We start from the raw sequence: 19323 nt of genomic DNA, 5'->3' as shown, positions 1-19323 counted from the left end.
CAATGAACTGTGTCCATAGGTTAGATATTCATTTCTTGCTAGTGCAATGAACCTAGCTTTAATTTGGCACCAAAGTGAAGCAAAGGGAGTCTCTACACAATTATTCAACTTGCAAGTAATAATAAAGAAATATCCCTCAAATAATTCTCTACCAACTTAAAGATATTGTAGTTCCTAACGTACAGAATAGCCATGATTGGAACACTATTTGATCATAGGCATGGTCAATCAGAACTGGTCAGGAGTTAACATGAGGGTACTGTATAATTTATGAGGGTTCTATTGGTTTACAGCATTGAGTTTGGAGAAGACGAATCATTAAGATTCAGCTATAGAATTAGAGTTACCTCAATGACATATGCCACAGCATACTATACATGACAAAATACAAGACATCAACGGAAACGAAAGCAAATATTAAACTGTGAATACATTAACTGCTGACAGATAAATAAAATAATTGTTTTTGAGTAATTAAAAAAAATGAAACAAGTGCTTTTATTTACTGTTTTATGATCTAAATAATTATATATTGATACACAGATGAGTCACAAGTTAATGAAATGATTTGAAATTGAGGAAAAATTGTGTATTTCCACTGTGGTGTATTGTTTCCACATATGTCAGGCCATGCATACATAGAAACCAGGTCCTAAAAACTACAAGATTCTTTTCTTATGAAATAATGGACAAAAACAAGTGAAGATTACTTTTTTTCTTTTCTTTTTCTTTTGTGTAAATCCAAAAATTGGAGTAATGCAGCAAATGAGGTTCTCTTTTTTATATTTTTTTAATTCCATTTTTTTTTAATGGGGAGTGGGGAAGTTCTTTTGGACCATATGGAATTGAGGTAAAAATAGAAATCTGTCATCAGTTATGTAACAGATTAATGTGACACTTTGGATGACATCAAATGACTCATGAATTGTCCCATTCGTAAAGTCCCTTCCAAAGTTACATCATACATAATAACATCTCCTTCGTGGTCTTCTTCAACTTCCTCAATGGAATTTGTTTTGCTAAATACTGAGATCCACCTTGGTTTCCTCAATATAGTCTTTGAGACACAACCAATATCTTCCAAAAGTCCCAATAGTTCCTTAACGGGTACTGGCTGCAAAACAGGATTGTACTTGGCAAAAATTGTTTCTTCAGACACTCCAGGCTTGGACATGATGAAAAACATAAGTGATTCAAGCATCATCTTTAATACATTTCTATTGAGCAAACCTTCAGGCTTTCTCCATGGACGGCAGAGTACACGCACTTTTTTGTATGTACTCAATGAAGGTGCTGTACAAGAAGCATCTTCATTCAATGCTAGTCTGGCAGGTTTCTTCTTAACTCGCTTACTCATTGAAAAATTACCTGCTGTGCTTGGATTTTCAAGTAAAATGACATCATCATCTTCACCATTGTCATATTCTTGTTCTGGAGGTTGAGAGGTACAAGCTGGTATTCGGTTGTTGCTAGGCAACCCAAATGTACTGCTGTTTGAACTACATGACGGTGTTGACTGATAGCTAAGGTTAAGTGTGCAATTGGAATTGCATTCAGCTTCAAGTTGTTTCAATGCATTTAAAGCAGCATCACAAGCTGATGCACCAGAATCTGCAATATTTGATTCATCAAGAGATGTGAAAGATTTGGTGTATTCCTCTTCTGGGCTGGAGAGTAAATCAGAGAAGCAATCATCAATATTGTTCTGATCTGATCGGCCACGAGTATTTTTAAATGCATGTATAATCCATGGACGTGAATATTTGACAGAAACATAGCGTTCTACTGTGACACCGACTTTTAGGATCAGTTGATGTTTTTCAAGGACATTCACACACTTTTTGACTTGTAACCACCGATTTTGGAAATGATACTGGAGATCATATTTTCGGATTCCCATGCTTTGCTCTCTTTCGATAACACTCAATATTTGCTGTAGGAGACCAATATCACGAGCTGACATATTAGTCTGCTTTCGAAGATTATCCCAAATTGTAGACACTTCTTCTGGCTGTGGTACTAACTGATATTGTTTCCTTATAATGTTCTTAAAGACTTTTTCGGTGATCCATAAAATGTCCCCTGATGACGATGCAGACTCCACAAGTAAAACATCTTTTTCAGTATTACCATGAAATTTAGGTAACAAAGAATTAAGAAGACTTATTTTAACAACACAACTGTTGATTACAAAGTTATCTTGTGGGTTTAATTCACGCAGGTTCAAACCTGTGATATTTTCAGATCGGGCAAGGGACAGAGTCACACGAGAAACTCTAGCATTTGTTTTCCTGGGCAAATGATGAGGTCTGATTACCAAAGGTTTTGATGTGTTGGAAGGGATTGGCTTGCTTTTTGGTGCACTAGGTCCAGAATCATCATCTGTTAAAGAATCTTTGTTTATACTGTCTTCCCGTGGCCTCTTCTGCCCACTCTGTTGGATTTCTTGAGAAACACTTTCACATTCTGTAGAAGATTCATTTGCAGGAGACTTTGGAGAATTCTCGGAAACTTGGAGATCTCCTTCAGCAACAGAATCATCTTCAGGTTCATTTGTCTTTGGAACTTTCCCTCGACCAATAGGATTTGATTTCAATCCCTCAGGATCAAGGACAATAATTTTATCAGGTATTGTTACATCAAACTTAGCTAATTGAAGGCCAACGATTGAAACTATAAAAGCTGCATATCCCCCTTTTGGTACATCAGACACATTGTAACCTTCAGTTGAAGCAGATTCCACCAAATCAACCATCTCAAAGATGTCAGAAAATAAATTAGGAGGAAACCTACTAATAAAATAATAATTGTATTTTTGGCTCAGTTGATGAGTATTTAAGGAAGAAAGGTCTGCCTCTTTCTGTTTGTTTTTAATTACTTTTCTCTTAACTCGAGTGATCATACGATCTGACTGCATTTGTGCAAATACTTCATTCATTAAGCTCTCTGGATACTGGTTAAATAAACGGAACATTTCATGGGCTCTGCCTTGTTTATCATTCAATGATAGATAACTGTGTATAATATTATGCAAGACTGTAGCATAGATATCATCCACTCGAGTAATATCTTTAGGTTCAGAGACTTTCTTCCATTTACCAATTTGGGTTAAAATGTAGTTATTGTTAAGCTGATTCAAAGAATTTGGAAGATCACATCTCTGTGTGTATTTATCTGAAGAAAATTTCTCAATTAATCGGTTTACTAGATCCTCAAATATTTTGTCAGTTTCATCATCCTGTACATATTTAAATCTCCTGTAACCGAAATCTTCCATAAGTTTGGAGTCATGCAACGCTTCTTGTAGAAATGCAGAAACATTAAGGACTGTTTGAGGATTCTTCAGAACAAATGATACTCTTCGCTGACATGCTTTTGATGTTTTATCTTTAGCATACTCTGGATATTTATCCATAAGTAAATCTCGAATCTTGGTCCAAGAAACAATCATACGACTAAGTACATTAGGTCTTCTATTTTCCATGAAAAGATTGGCAACTTTACAGAGAAGCAAAAAGCTGTCTTCCTGCTGTGACCAAACAACTCTTTCCTTGGTCTTACTTTTTAAAGCTAATTTATCTCGTTCATCATAAATCTCAGTACGTTTACGAGCTTTCTTTTTTAATCCTTTGTTCAAATAACCAAATAATTTCCGTTTTTTGGGTTTGGGAATTTTTGACAAAGGAAATTTTGATTTTCCTTCTTTGTCATTTGGGTTTTCAGATGCATTCTTTTTCCCAAAAGTTTCAGCAGCCTCATCATTTTTATCAAGCGCCAGTCTCCTTTTTGGTCCAAAAAGTCGAGGAAGTCTCTGGCTAAGAGAATTCTCTTCAAAGATAGTTGGATGTAAGGGCGATATTACATCACTAGATTTTTTATCTACTCTTTTTTCTTTAACAATATTCTTCCATTGACTGGTCTCAGCATACCAAAACCAATTCCGAGAGATATGGCAAAATAGAGAAGAGTCGAAGCCGGCAGCACCTAATCCATCACCAGGTATGGCACCATTGTCAATAACTGTATCCGGTGTCTTTGCAGATTGAGCATCAGACAAACTATAAGAGACTGGGGCTACACCATGTTCTTCTTCCCATTTTACTTCATCAACCACTTTGTGATATCTTCCTAATGGAGTATTCAATGCAGTGACTCTAAAACAGAACCAATAATTTTCAAGAACTTCCCAGCTATCTAAATGAAAGGATTCAATTGGAAATGTTTGTCCTTCAGGTGGGCGAACCTGACAGTAGCCAACAACAGAACTTTTCGTATCAACCAGTTTAGCATTTTTGTGAAGGTAAATAAACACTTGGTCTTTCTCTTTGAGGACTTGATCTCCAAATGAGAGTAACCCCATTTGACAGAGTAATGTACAAACTTCATAAAACGTAAATATGTAACGACGAGCATAGAGGAGTTGCTGGGTAAGTTTAAAAGGCAGGTAAGTTATAGGATAGTAGCGTTTCACAGGATCTGCAAGAAATTCTTTCAGACCATTAATTTTGTATGGAAGAGAGACTATTTGACAAAATAACTGTAGGGGTAACAAAAGCAAAACGTCACTGATAAGACACCAGCCGACCTGGAATCCAGAATGTAGAGGCAAAGGAGCAAGATAACGCCGCCATGAATTGTCATCAACATACACAGGAGGGACACTTTCAGTTGATTTTATGTTCCACTCCACATTACCATCAACATCAGTCTCAGGTATAAGAGCCTGAGGTGAATCGTAAGTTGTGGTAGTAGTGATGTCACTATCAGGGTCAGCTTTCACCTCCAAAGCAGGATCTTTACGAATTTGGTCATTTGGTATGGGTGTCTTGTTTCTATTAGCATATATCAAGTACCACAATAATTTGTGGACAGTTTCAGCTTTACGAAACTTTGGTAAGACACCATACTTTCTCATATATGATGGATCATAACGCATATCACATGCTTTCATCTTGCTTCGGTGGTCATGCAGTTTGCGCACACTATCTTGGACACTAGGAGGCATATCTTTCATAAGCAAACGGCTGTTCATCTTCATACGCTCAGATTCACGTAAATGCTCTTTGCAAACCCCAAAATATTTCAGTTTAGCTTGTTCTATAGCACTCTTCACAATTTGATGATCAGGTGTGATACTGGGATCACAAATGAACGTTAATTCTTTTTGTTTATTATCAGTTTTAATTATGGTTTTTATTAACCGGATTTGTCCATTCTTTTGCAGACGTCGCAGGATACGGTCGACAGATTTCTTGTCAATTTGAGTTGATTCGCCCATGGCTTTTTCTTTATTTAAAATCATATTCTTTAAAGCAAATGTCTTATCAACTAATTTAGCTTCTTGAACAGCTTCAATGATCCAGTTGGTCCGCTGAAGGACCTTTGAAGTGAGGCGTGGTTTTTTAGTATCATCCTCTTCCTGCATATTCATTACAGGATCAACAGTAGCATCTTGTTGATTGGTTCCACTTGAATTAGTGTGTGGGGCTGATTCTTTATTCTTCTCCTCAGATGTTAATCCCTTCTGCTGGGGTGTAGATTTAAATGGAAGTTTGGGAGTTGACTTTATCAACTGTTCCATTTTGTTCCTTTCTTTTTCTAAATCCATATGTAATTTACTGGTGTTGGCGAATTTATAGGAGATATACATAGCTTTACGCTGTCTGCCAACATCTAACATAACTGAGTGAGATGCTTTGGTCCTAGTCAAATACTTCAGGACACTACGGCTTTCAAAAGTTGAAATATTCATACACTTCATCATATCTTTAAGAGACATGCCCCCAGGACCAGCACATTCAAGTAAATCATTTGCTTGTTGGATAAATGGCCTTTCCCATAGTAATTTTATAGGCTCTGATTTGTTTTTTTCATCTTTAGTCACTGTCGCAGTATCTTCTCCCTCTTCGTCACTTTCTATTTCTTCTTCATCTTCATCTTCCTCGACACCATACTCTCTCATCATTTGAATCACACGAACTGTTTTCTCCTTATACTTTTTGTTTTTCACATTTTCAATAACTTCTGAGTCTGGATACATATCTCTGTAGTTCATATTAAATATCCGCACATATCTAGTAGAAGCCCGACACAGCTTCTTGAAGGACTGATCATCAATCCCGATATCTTCCTTACAAATAGCAACCTCTTCTTGGTGGCTGTATTTGGTCTTCAAGTAGCTGGTGAGGCGTTCTAGTAGAACCATGTACCGAGATTTCTTTTCAGAGTAAAATCGAGGTAGATGTAATAATCTAGTGTGGACCTGTTTATTTACAACATTGGTCATAGCAAATACTTGCTTACGGACAAGTGATAAACGGATTAGTAACTTAAAATAATGAAACATAAGTTTTGGCGAATCGCTAAAAACAGCTAAACTGTTGTGTCCTCGGGTGAGTTCCCCAATATAACGAGAACGACCAATTCTTTCTAAGATGCAATATGGTAAATCCAACAACCTCATATTTGGGTCTCTGTCTGGTCCAAACAGAGACATACTCCGTAAATTCTGGGAAGCAACAATAACCATTCTCTCGCCCCATAGTGCTTCGGCTTCTTCTAGACTACAAAGCTTTTGGTAATCATCTGAGCGTATTTGATTTGTGATATTTAATCGAGTTGAATAAGTGGAGCATGAACCTTGGACACATGGGTTATCTTTGACTACTTCAATAGGATAGCAGTCGACAATCTTGGCAGCTTCAATCCACTGACCTGTAGAAGGATCTTGGTAATCAAAATGGTTGATGGTAACAAGTGGGAGGCGGTCAGTTGGGAGTTCATAGAACTGAAGTTGATCTTGAATTACTAAAGAATTCCAGATAAATTCTTTAGACTGATCGTCTATTTTGAAAGCAAAGTTTGGGCGGTCTTTAAGTCGTATCCATAATGTATTAAGTGTTGTCCCATCTAACCCTTCTAAAGCCACTTCATCCAACAGATCCCCAACAAAGTCAGCAGCCATGTTGGAAACCTAAAAAATGAGGAAGCAAAACTTTATTAGATTAAACAGGAAAAATAGTGAGAAATTTAAGAGATTTAAATCAAAAAGACAGTCACAAAGCAAAAGGCCTAAGTATAACATTGAAAAATGCAAAACAAAAATGTTTAACAAAATACTACCAGTTTTAAAGTGAATCAAACAGCAGTTCTATATATATTTAGTTATCTGAACTACTTATTTATTTTATTTATGTGTTTCAGCCAAGTGGCTGCGGTCATGCTGGTGCACCACCGTGATGTTGACTTTATTGGACAATGTGAATATTTTATATTTCTATTCTTGTTTATTTTTTACATATTTAAAAATAATTAAAATTGTAAATAGTTTTTTTTTTAAGTTGCAAAGTTATTTAACTTGTGTTTCCTATAAATTTTCATTATAAAATTCGACAAATATTTTTCTAGTTAGAAGCCATAGATCATACTCAGAATTTAAGACTTCTATTAACCATGATATAACAATTCTCTGCCTTCTATCAACTCTTGTTGTCTTAGCCTCCATTCTGCTTTATATTAGCCCTCTAGCATTCAGATTATTCTGTCAAATTTAGTGCATGTTTATTCACATATTTTGAATTAATCACCCATTGTCACGTAGATTCAAGATTTCAAATGATGTAATAGTTTATTTTGAGAATGACATTTTAGGGTAGGTATAAAAGGCCAGATCTGGTCAGTTTGAATATAAAACAAGTAGAATAATTTGGTCAGACATGGCTAGTTTAAATTCTGAAGGGTTAACCCTTGAGCCTTCAGATCAAATGTAATGCTTCTTTATTCACATTGTTTTAAAATTAACAATACATTGCCTCATAGCTTCAAGATTTCAGTGTAATTGTTTATTTTTAGAATAACATTGCAGGGTAGGTATGAGAGGCTGAATCTAGCTGGTTTGAACATAAAACAGATAGCATATTTGGGCCAGATATGGCCGGTTTGAATGCTAAAGGGTCAAATACTATCTTCCATTAAAACTGGGGTCCCCACCCACCTTCTAAAAACATTTTTACAACCACAAACCTTCGAAGATTCAAAACAAATACTAACCACATAAATCTTGCTCAATAAAGGCAATGAGCCAACTGAGTTGCTTAACTTGCCAACATCAGCAGTCAAATCTCCCTTAAATCACACACTACTGTTCTAAAAGTGGAATAACTCATTAAATAAAACAACCTTCAATCTATGTTCCTCAAAAGAGACTGTAGTACCCTCTTGGAGGGTGTTATAGAATATTTGGGGTGGTGCTGGTTGTGACCATCAACACTTTATATTAAAGACCAATACAAATGCTGAGAGAAAAAAACAACTGCTTTGCTTTGTAGTGGGGAGGGAATACTCTTGATAATTTTACAAGATCAAAAGGAGTATCTTATAAAAAAAAGTGATTGAGAAACACTGTCCTAGATAAATTGCTTGGAAAGACAAGATGGTCATGTTTAGCATACCACTGACTGTAAGGTTGCTCAATCAAATTTCAGATTTTACCTAACAACCATGCCTAATTATTCCATAAAAAGGCTATAGACCTTACCCCTCTCAACAAACTAACACTCATTGTAACCTTGTAACCCTACTGTGTCTAAGGTATCTTTGACTAACGATTGAGAAGAATGAGAATGGTATGATTTCCACTGCAGTTTTCCAATCCTGTTGTGATAGTGGGTGGGATTGAATTTATTACTGCAAGCTAACAAACCTCATTAATTACAGTGGTACACTATAGTAGCCAGCAGCAGCAGGCAATTAGAGCTATGTAAATTCACCATTAGAGAAATAAATGTCTTGACCACTATACACTATGATATTTTACATACGACAAAAGAACTATAGATTCAGACTATGCAAAAGAGTTAGAGCCAATTTATTAAGGATCAACTTCAAGCTGACATTTTAAAGACAAGTTTATATTCCAGCTGTCCATGTGAACAATAAAAAGAAATCAGAATGTTTTTATGGAATATTCTTTCATTCTTCTATACATTCTACTATATTTCAAATAAATTTTATTAAGAATTTCAATTATTTACTAGTTAGAGGAGGTAACTTTTAACCTTGCCTTAATTAGCAGCTAGAACATAAAAGCAGAATAGTCAAGTGGATAAGTTATTAACTACCTGCCTATGGATCACCAGTTCAAATCCATTGAGGGTGTTTTGCTGAGTTTCTGAGGATGTGTTATTCTACATTGCCTTGGTTCATCTGAAATAGTCACCATGTCAAAGGGAAAAAAATTACCTATAATAGACTGGCATTTTATTCCTGAAATTATTTCTGAAACTGGATCCCATATATAGCTTATTGCAGTTTACAAGACATTTAATATTTATTTATTTTTGAAAAACATTTCCTCTAATTTCTAATCATCATCATCACCAGTAGTAAATTATACACCTCACTGATTTCGAATACTATTATGAAGAGGTGTTATTCACTCTGAAGAAAAAAAAATTGTTTCGTCAATAAACCTGCCCAGAAATTTTATTCAAACAGTCTGGCACCCAGAATGACCATATTTCATCAGGCCTATCTAGATATTGTCTTTTTTCATGCAATTTATCAAATTTGGCTTAATGTGTCATAGAAGCATGCAAGCCACAGAGACAAGGAAGAGAAGACTGAAGAGAGGAGGGAGGAGAGGAGATGTGGGAGGATTCACATACATAACATCAAGTGTAGATCAGTTAATTTGTGGATACAGAGGTTGGACACCAAATAGTTTGACAATGTCTGAATATGTTTGTTTAAAAATCAATGTCCTTAAAAAGGTTATGCACACCAACAAAATGGACCACTTCACACATGTATGTAACAGAGACATACAACAGGCAAACAAACATGTAAGAGCTACAGAAGCATATCCAAATAAGCAAGCAGAAAAACAATCGCACACAGAATTATATGGCCAGTCAGACATACAAGACACAGTTGCACTGAGAGACAACCAAGCTGACATAGATAAACAGAAACACAGCTAGAAATAGGCAGGCAGTTAAACTGATTAGGCAGAAAAACAGATGGACTTTACACACACACACAATGTGTTTCTATCAGCTTCCATCTATGAAATTCACTTAAAAGCCTTCTACTATAGCCTGGGGCTATAGAAGAAGACACTTGCCCAAGGAGCCATGCAGTAGGACTGAATCTAAAACCATGTGGATGGGAAGCAAACTTCTTAACCACACAGCCACACCTGTGTGTGTGTGTGTGTGTGTGTGTGTCAAATTTTACTTGGAAACAGTTGGGGAGTTGGCAGCAAATGACACACACTATATAAATATAGATACACACACACACACACATAGCACGATGGGTAAATTGTCGCCATTTTATATTTTTAATTTTGTGCATGTGCATTGTTCTTGATCTTGTCAACTACACAGTAAAGTAAGGTCAGTTCGGCACTGCCTGTGAGAAAAACATCACCATGATGCAATTCACTCTGCCAACGACATGTACTGCTTGGCATTCATGCCGGAAGCTCCAATATGAACATTGCAGAGTGTTTGGATATTAATCTGAGGACATGTACCAAGAGTTATAAAAATCAAACATCCAGTCAACATCATGGTGCTTGGAGTGATCACTAGTGATGGCAATGTTATGCCTCTATACATCTTCCCACACAGCCTCAGACTCAACATGGAGGCCTACATCAAGTGCCTGGAGGAGGTAGTGCTGCCCTGGGTGAAAAGGGTGGCTGCTGGAAGACCCTATGTCTGGCAACAAGATTCTGTACCATGCTACACAAGCAGGAGAACTCAGTCATGGCTGTCAGACAATTTCTACAACCACATCACCCCTAACATCTGACCACCTAACTCCCCAGACTACAACCCCCTTGATTAATGTGTGGGGCACAGTTGAGCGAGAGACCAACAAAATTCCTTGTAACACCAAAGATGAACTGAAAGCAAGGATTACGGCCACATTCACCAACTTAAACAAGGAGACTGTCCAGAAGAGTTGCAGGAGATTCCGAAATCGTCTGGTTGAAGCCAGTGGCAATTTAATTGAATATATTTTAAAACGAGATGTCAGTGTTATTTTCATTTTTGTGTAATTTAGATGACAGTTTATTAACCACACCCTGTATGTGTATACGTAACTTCTACCATGTATGTGTATATATATATTTATTTATATATATATATATATATATATATATATATTACATACATGGTAGAAGTTACGTATACTTTTTTTTAAAAATCATTTGATTTAGTCCCATGCAACTTAGGCTTGTCACAAGAACCTAGCTTGTCAGAGAGCCTGACAAGCTAGGTTCATGTGATGAGCTGATCAGACGAAGTTGCACGTGGCCAAACAAACTGTTTTTCAAATAATAATAATGATAATAATAAATGCTGTGATGCAGTACAAAGCAGTGGATCTCATGACTTCTGATCTTAACTGATTGGAAGTTTTAACAAGTGCATTTTTTGTCTTGGTGTAAATGATGGGCTACAGCAAATTTTCTGCTCAATACCAAAGATCTGCTTGACCGTAACCAGTTGAGCATGTCCCTTTGCGGGATACAAGGGATGCTGAAAAATGAGATCACTATGTTGTGTACATGCGGTTGTGATGCATGTGCCTGGTGTCCCCTTATCAGACGGGTAGCCATGATGGATATACTGGGCTTCGAATATTTTACCCCCGTGTCTCTTTGATGGCATGCACTGCTTTCTCACACAATAATAATAATATATCATCATCATCATTGTTTAATGTCCGCTTTCCATGCTGGCATGGGTTGGATGGTTTGATAGGAGCCAGCCTTGTAGAAGACTACCCCCAGGCTCCTGTGCCTGTTTTGGCACGGATTCTACAGCTGGATGCCCTTCCTAATATGAACCACCCTGCAGAGTGGACTGAGTGCTTTTTATGTGGCACAGACAAGGTCAGTTTTGGCATGGTTTTTACAGCTGGACGCCCTTCCAAATGCCAACCACTTTGCAGTGTAGACTGGATGCTTTTTACATGGCACCAGCAGTGTCACCAAGTAACTTGCAAGACAAGGAATACACACACACACACACACACAAGTGATTGGCATTAAGGGCATCCAGTCATAAAAACTGTCCAACAGACAGTGGAGATTGGTGCAGTCCTGGCTTGCCAGTTCCTGTCAAGCCATCCAACCCGTGACAGCATGAAAAATAGATGTTAAATGATGATGATGATGATATATATGAAGAGAGGCAGACAAGCATACAGATAAGTAGGCAGGTAGATGGCTAGACAAAATAGGCAACGTATCTGCAGTCATCATCAGTGGTATTGTGAGAGATGGACTATGATACTTAGTTAATAAGCAGTATATATACTCTCAGTATTTGTTAAACAATTTTGACAAACAAGAGAACATACAAATCAGCCACTACATATGTGTGTGCATATTTTTTGTGTGTCTATGAATTGTGCATTATATTTATTTATTTTAAAACATCTGCATTTAGCCACTAGTTAAGCTAAGTTGTCCAAGAACAAATTTGGTACAGATTGTTAAGGTAGCAATATAAAATGAAAAGGAAAATTGCAGAGGTTTGTCACAAGAAAAAATTAATTTACAAATTAGCCACAGCTGTTTCAGTTTACAATTTGCACAAGACAACAGTGGATGTAACATTTGAAAACACATTCAAACCAAAAGCCATTGAGAGAATCTCTATATGGTTGCTTGACTTGCAATAAATAGCAACCAAATTTCCTTCATATTACACCCTATCATCCTAAAATAGGTTAATGTAATCCTAGATATAGATAAAAACCAGATGGCTATGATCTTTAGAAGTACAATATGACTTCAAATATGTGACCCCCAATTTTCATAGCTAAAAATCATAAATATATTTTATCCTTTTATATAATGAGACTGTGTGCATATCACTACAAAAGTTAGAAGACATAAAACACAAAAACTCAAATGCTAAAACACAAACAATGGTGGGTTCTGCTTTTGCTCAGTAATGTTTACACATAAGCTGTTGAGTGGGGAGGTAGGGTTGCACAGGTCTTTGTTCATAAAGAGAGTTTATTATTTCAAAACTACCAAAGTCTGATTCATCATCTCCAAATAATCTCTAGCTATTTTTCTTGGTTTAGTTTTTCATTGTTGTCCAATCTTGTCATTTCAACATCCTCATCATCTAAACTTGCAGTGGTATTGGTAGCGTCATCCTCATCAGTCCACAACAGGTTATCTTCCGTTCCACTCTATTATCGATGCTAGTCTTTTAGCTCTTGGAATCCATATGTTCGGGTAAAGCATCCAAGCTATTTTAACCCAGTGGCAAAAGTATCAAATCCAGACATTTTGAAATTACTTCCTGCAATTTTTCCACTTCATCAGATAACATCCATGATATCCAGTGTTTCATAAATTCATCCTTAAATGATTTCTTCATAACAACATCAAGAGACTGATGAACATTTGTTAAACTATATGAACATATATTTTAATGTTTCACTGTGAAGTGAAGATTTTTTTAAAGCTATTATCATATATCAGTAATGTAACTTGCATATTTTAAAGTCTTGTCTTTTAAATTAAATAATCACTTTTAACAAAAGAATATATAAGAAACCACCACCAGCATATTAAAAGAATCAACAGATACCATAGGAAGTATTTCCAACACATTGTTGCAAACAACGAAGTATATACACTGTTCATTTGATGTCTCAGAGTAGCTACTTTTGGTATATTCATTTTTACAAATTGTTTGTGTTTAAATATTTTTTTATACATGAGTATATTGCTACCAAACAATTGTAACCCTGATGTTTTGTATCAAATTTCTTACATTATACGTGAATATGGTAAATGTTCCACAAAATGATGTAAGGGAGATTAGATGCATGCACACATACACACACACACATACATACATACATACATACATCCATACAAGGTAGTATCAAAAAGTTCCAGGATTAGTTCTGTAGCATGCCAACAGATGGCAGCACACGGTCACATGTGCAGTGAGAGCTATTAGTGACCTTCATGAGGCAGTGTGCTGAGTGAAATCGCTGTGTTTACTTCACAAGTTGTGAAATTTGTGTTTTTGTGATCACATGTATGCTGTAGTCTGTGATTTTGTCACAGACAAGAAGTTGGAACAAAGAGCCAATGTGACATTTTGCTTTAAACTTAGGAAGTCTGTTAGAGAGACATTGAGCATGATTCAGCAAGCTTACGGCATGAAGGCAATGGGTCATGCCCAATGATTTGAGTGGCACAGGTGCTTCAAAAACAGAAGAACGTCCTTGGAAGACAATGAGCCATCTGCAAGACCTGCCACAGGTGTCACTCCTGAAAATGTAAAGAAAATTCATCAGCTTGTACATGAGGATTGTCAGAGGACAATCAACAACATGGCTGATGTTGCTGGTCAGCCGTATGGATCTGTGCAGGCAATCCAAACATCTGAATTGAACATGCAGCGTGCCTCTGCCAAGTTTGTCCCCTGCCTGCTGACTACTGAACAGAAAGAACATCGTGTCAAAGTCTGTTAAGATCTCTGTCAGCGTATTGCTGATGAATCATTCTTCATGTCAAGGACTATCACTGGTGACAAGAGTTGGGTCTATGGGTACAACCCTGAGATGAAGCAGCAGTCATCACAATGGAAGAACCCTTTATTTCCATGATTGAAGAAAACATGACAGAGCTGCAGCTCAATCAAGAGTATGCTCATCATTTTTTCAACATCCGCAGTATTTTGCACCAAGAATTCATCCCCCAGGACCAGATCATTAATCTAGAGTTCTACTGTGACATTTTTAAGTGTTTGAGGTAGGACATTCAGCAAAAGCAACAGAATCTGTGGAGTGCAAAGAATTGGATTCTTCATGATGACAATGCACTGTCCCTGAGCTCTCCTCACTTGTGAGTTTCTTGCCAAAAACATGGTATTGCTTCCACATCTGCCCTATTCACCAGATTTGGCACTTGCAGACTTCCATTTCTTCCCAAAATGAAAATGCAGCTCAAAGATCACCCTTTCAACACTGTTATTGAGATCTAAAGCAAATTGCATAAGATCCTCGACTTGCTTACAGAAAACAACTTCCAGGCTGGATTCCAAAAGTGGCAGGTGTATTGTTGTGCAAGGTGACTATTTCAAAGGATATAATGTTAAAACTTAGGTAAAGAAGTCATTTTCTTTATTGAATGTAACTAGTCCGGGAACTTTTTGAAACCACCTCATACATGTAGATAAGCATACATATAAATACATATGTAGCATAGCAATGTCATGGTAAACTAGTACAAGAACAAAAGAGATCCCTTAGTGAGAGTAAGTTATACAGACAACAAATTATTTGAGCAGGTTATGAAGGTCAGAGAGAAAATCATAACACAAATGATCCAAAATAGTCAGCTTAGATTAGATGTATTTTGGCTTTGTGTTTGACAGAGATCCAATCTTCCTAGTGAGACAACAGCAGGAGAAATACTTGGTTAAGAGTAAACCACTACCCTTAGCATTCTTCGACTTAGAGAAAGTGTTTGACCGAATGTTGCACTCAATAATTTGGTGGTCATGAAGAAACTAGGTGTAGATAAATGGATTGTGAGAGTTGTTTAAGCAGTGTATGAAGATGCAGTGAGAATCCACAGTGAGTTTGAGTAGGAATTTGATATGAAGGTAGGGGACTGTCAAGGCTCTTCTGTTCAACATAGTCCTTCTCACCATCACAAATGAGTTTAAGATCAGCTGTCCACAAGAACTCTTATATGTCAATTATCTAATTCACATAGCTAATTTATAATGGAATTAGAAGAAATTTCAGGCATGGAATCTAAACCTACAATCCAAGTATTCTCAAAGTAAGCTAAGACTGAGGTGTTAATAGACAAGGAAAGAAGACAGACTCCAGTTATCATCAGGGAAATGGCCTTGCTTGATATGCAGGAAAGGAGTAGGTATAAACTCCATGTGCTGTACCCAATAAGCTATCAATACACAGGAGATATAGTGGAATCACAGATATAGTAAATGCAGTGGAGCAATGTGTACTATGAACATATTAGAAATAGACTCTTAATTGTCTGAACCACTTCTACACAACTGCTTTGCCACCTTCACCATTCTTTAAATCCCTTTCTCACTAACCTGACACTAATCCCTTCCTTTTCCTTTATCCCTTCTACACTCTCTGCCCCTATAATGCTCTCTCCACTATCACATTCATGACTATAAACCGGTTCCTCTCTTCATACTTCACCCTCTCATCAATCTCCTTTAGTTATAAGGGCCACTTTAGGCAAGTTGCAAGGTGATCTCACTTGTACAGGTTCAAGAAAAAGCACTCAGTACATTCTGTGAGGTGATTGGTGTTAGGAAGGGTATCCACTCATCAACAGCATGCCAAAGCATTTGCATAGGAGAACAATGCAGCCCTGCAACTTGAATCCTTTCAAACCATCCAACGCATGCCAGTATGGATGAGGGGTGTTAAATGAGGAGATTATATATATATATATATATATATATATATATATATACACACACACACACACACTCATGCAGGTACACATAATATATATACAGTTATGTTTTTACAGGGATATACAAACACAATTGTTTATTTGGAGTAAAAGACAATAGGATAAAAGAAAATCAATGTGAAGGGGGTGGGGAATCATCATTAAACAAAACTGGAAATAAAATTTATGCTATGTTGAGGTAATTAGGAGAGAAAGAAATACCTATATAAATACATGAATATATTAGTACTCTTCATTGATACAATGTTATTAAAAAATGTAAAGAAAAAAGATAAGAAAAACAAATGCAATATCCCACAGAAATAATGTCTCGTCAAGTCATATCAAAGCCAGTATTGTACATAGAGGTGGTATATCATAAGCTAATAGATATTTAGGAAAATGCTTGCATGATGTTAAAAGTTACAATTTTAAATTCAAGCTGTAAGAATCCTAGTACAAGATAAGCATTTGTCTAGTTAGGCATAAGTGAAAGGCAATACAGTTTTACATATCCAGGATAGACTAAGCAATATTATTATACATGTGTTGGACCATCACTATGAAAAGCCAAATATACTTGAACAAAACAGTTAGAGGAAGTCTATGAGGGTTACTAAAGGAATATCTATGCTGATAAATCTGAATCTTTAAGTTTGGTCAGTGCAATGTAAGATTTTAGTTGTCATTCAAGTGTAGTCTAGTGCTGTATTATACAGATTTCATAAAACAGTTACCATTAAATAGACAACTATCAGAATTGATACAGTTACAGGTAGGTACAAGATCTGAATTTGAGGTGGTTATGTTAATAAGCTACTGAGTATTGTAACTTCTGATGGGACTTGCAAAGATTTTACATACAGAATAATTAACTTTACAACATTTCTGTTGAAGATATTATGGTTCCTGTAGTGGTTCTTGGAGAAATGCTGGAAATAAATTAAGAAACTCTTTTGCTCTGTTTGTTTTCCACTTAAACTGAAGATAAAATTTTATCACAATATTCTGCATTTTCTGTTCCAGTGCTTTAAGGCATGAAATTTTGACATATTGTATCTTCCAAGAAAATCTGTTGTTTATGTTTATTACACTGTAATAATGAAATACACTTACAAAGGTGCCTTGATCTAGAGACAATATGATGTGCCTACTAATATTAAAAACTAAGTTACATAAACAGCTAGGAGAATGGTTAGAGCTTTTATTTATGAAAAAATTTCCCACATTGCTTATGGTAAGGTCTAAGGTTCTAGGTGGTATACAATCAAAGTTAGTTTCTATTGTGATATGTAACACTGTTTCATTGAAGAACTTTGTCTTTCCTAAAATAATTCAGCTGAAAGTCACTTATATTTCTCAATATCAATAATCCCTCTTCCTTGTCAATTTCACCTATTAAACACATGGGCATACGTACACACATACACACGTGAAAGTGTGTACATAGGCATGTATACACACATACACTCACACACATACACGAAGGTGTGTAGCCTAGTGCTTAAGATTCAACTCCAAGACTGTGTCACATTACTCCCTTCGACTCAGCTGTAATCAGTAACAGCTAGCTACTAATGCAGTTTTCTCTCTCCCCGCAACTGGGTAAGACAGTTTCACAAGAGCCAGCCAAGGAGAAGCCTGCACCAGACTTCTGTGACTGTTTTGGGAGGACTTTATTGCTGGATGCCCTTCCTAACATCAACCACTCAGCAGAATGGACTTAGTGCCTTTTACATGGCACAAACACAGGCGAGGTCAGTAGTGCTTTTTACGTGACAGAAGCACTGGCTAGGTCAGTTTTGGTAAGATTTTTAGAGCTAGATGCACTTCCAAACACCAACCACATTACAGTGTGGACTGGGGGCTTTTAGGTGGCACCTGCACTGACAGGGTCACCAAGTACTTGCAAGACAAAAAAAAATGATTATTATTTTTAAAAATACATGTTTACTACAGTCGTTATTTCAGAACAAATTCCAAAATAATCAGAATTTACATTATAGGAATATATGATACAATGCTATCAAATCAATGTAAAACACACTATCTTAAAGATAGTGTGTGTGTGTATTTCACAATCGATTTCTTCTCATCCTCTTTTACTTTTGTCTTCACTAAAACAATATCTGATTATGATTTCTTGAAGATGGATATTTAATCACCCAATTGTAACAAATCAATAAACAATTTTTGCAAAGAATATTACGAAGAAACAAAGAAGTGTATGTATATCAACATAGTCAGCTTCATCATTGCTTAACATCCACTTTTCCATGCTTGCATGGGTAAGACAGATTTCATTGAGGAAAATTTATTATGGCTAGCTGAGCTACCTCCTGTCACCAGCCCTCACCTGTTTTACAAGCTAATGTTTTTCCATGGCCAAACATGTTTCCACAGAAAATTGGAAACAAAGAACACCTCTTGTATGATGGTGAGGCTCATTCACAAACATTATGTATGTCCACACAAGAAGAAACAAACACAAGCACCACCACAATCCATATGTATGTGCATGTGTGTGTGTGTGTGTGTGTGTGTGTGTGTATATATATATATATATAAAATATATAGTTTTAGGGAAAATAACCAATTTTCAAGAACTCATCGATGAAAATCCACTATCACATATAGAAAAATTAATAATTAAAAGCACAATAAATGAGTATAATATAAAGTAAAGTAAATATCATAAGATAAATATAATAAAAAGATTACACGTGTTTCATAACCAATTTTCAAATAGAAAAGAAATTTAAATCGATTAAAATCAATTGAAATTATCGAAAATAAGTTCTATTCAAAAATATAGCTAC

At 36.2% G+C, this 19323-nt stretch overlaps 1 protein-coding gene across 4 annotated transcripts in view; it reads right to left on the bottom strand.

Annotated features, from left to right (window-relative positions):
- Positions 1-474: 474 nt before the first annotated feature.
- Positions 475-19323, bottom strand: part of LOC106867592 (general transcription factor 3C polypeptide 1) — a 33474-nt gene continuing 14625 nt past the window's right edge. For 2 of the 4 annotated variants that reach the window (XM_014912507.1, XM_014912505.2), the window contains exons 2-3: positions 9120-9204; positions 475-6973 (exon numbers count right to left, since the gene is read on the bottom strand). In XM_014912507.1, coding sequence (XP_014767993.1) covers positions 887-6964 — 6078 coding nt within the window. In that variant the 5' untranslated portion in view covers positions 6965-6973; positions 9120-9204 and the 3' untranslated portion in view covers positions 475-886. The remainder of the gene's footprint in view (positions 6974-9119; positions 9205-19323) is intronic. The other 2 variants (XM_014912508.2, XM_014912509.2) reach the window with 2 other exon arrangements.

The sequence above is a fragment of the Octopus bimaculoides genome, chromosome 6 (assembly GCF_001194135.2).
Source record: "Octopus bimaculoides isolate UCB-OBI-ISO-001 chromosome 6, ASM119413v2, whole genome shotgun sequence".
NCBI lineage: Eukaryota > Metazoa > Mollusca > Cephalopoda > Octopoda > Octopodidae > Octopus > Octopus bimaculoides.
This window is presented reverse-complemented; position numbering and strand designations above follow the sequence as displayed.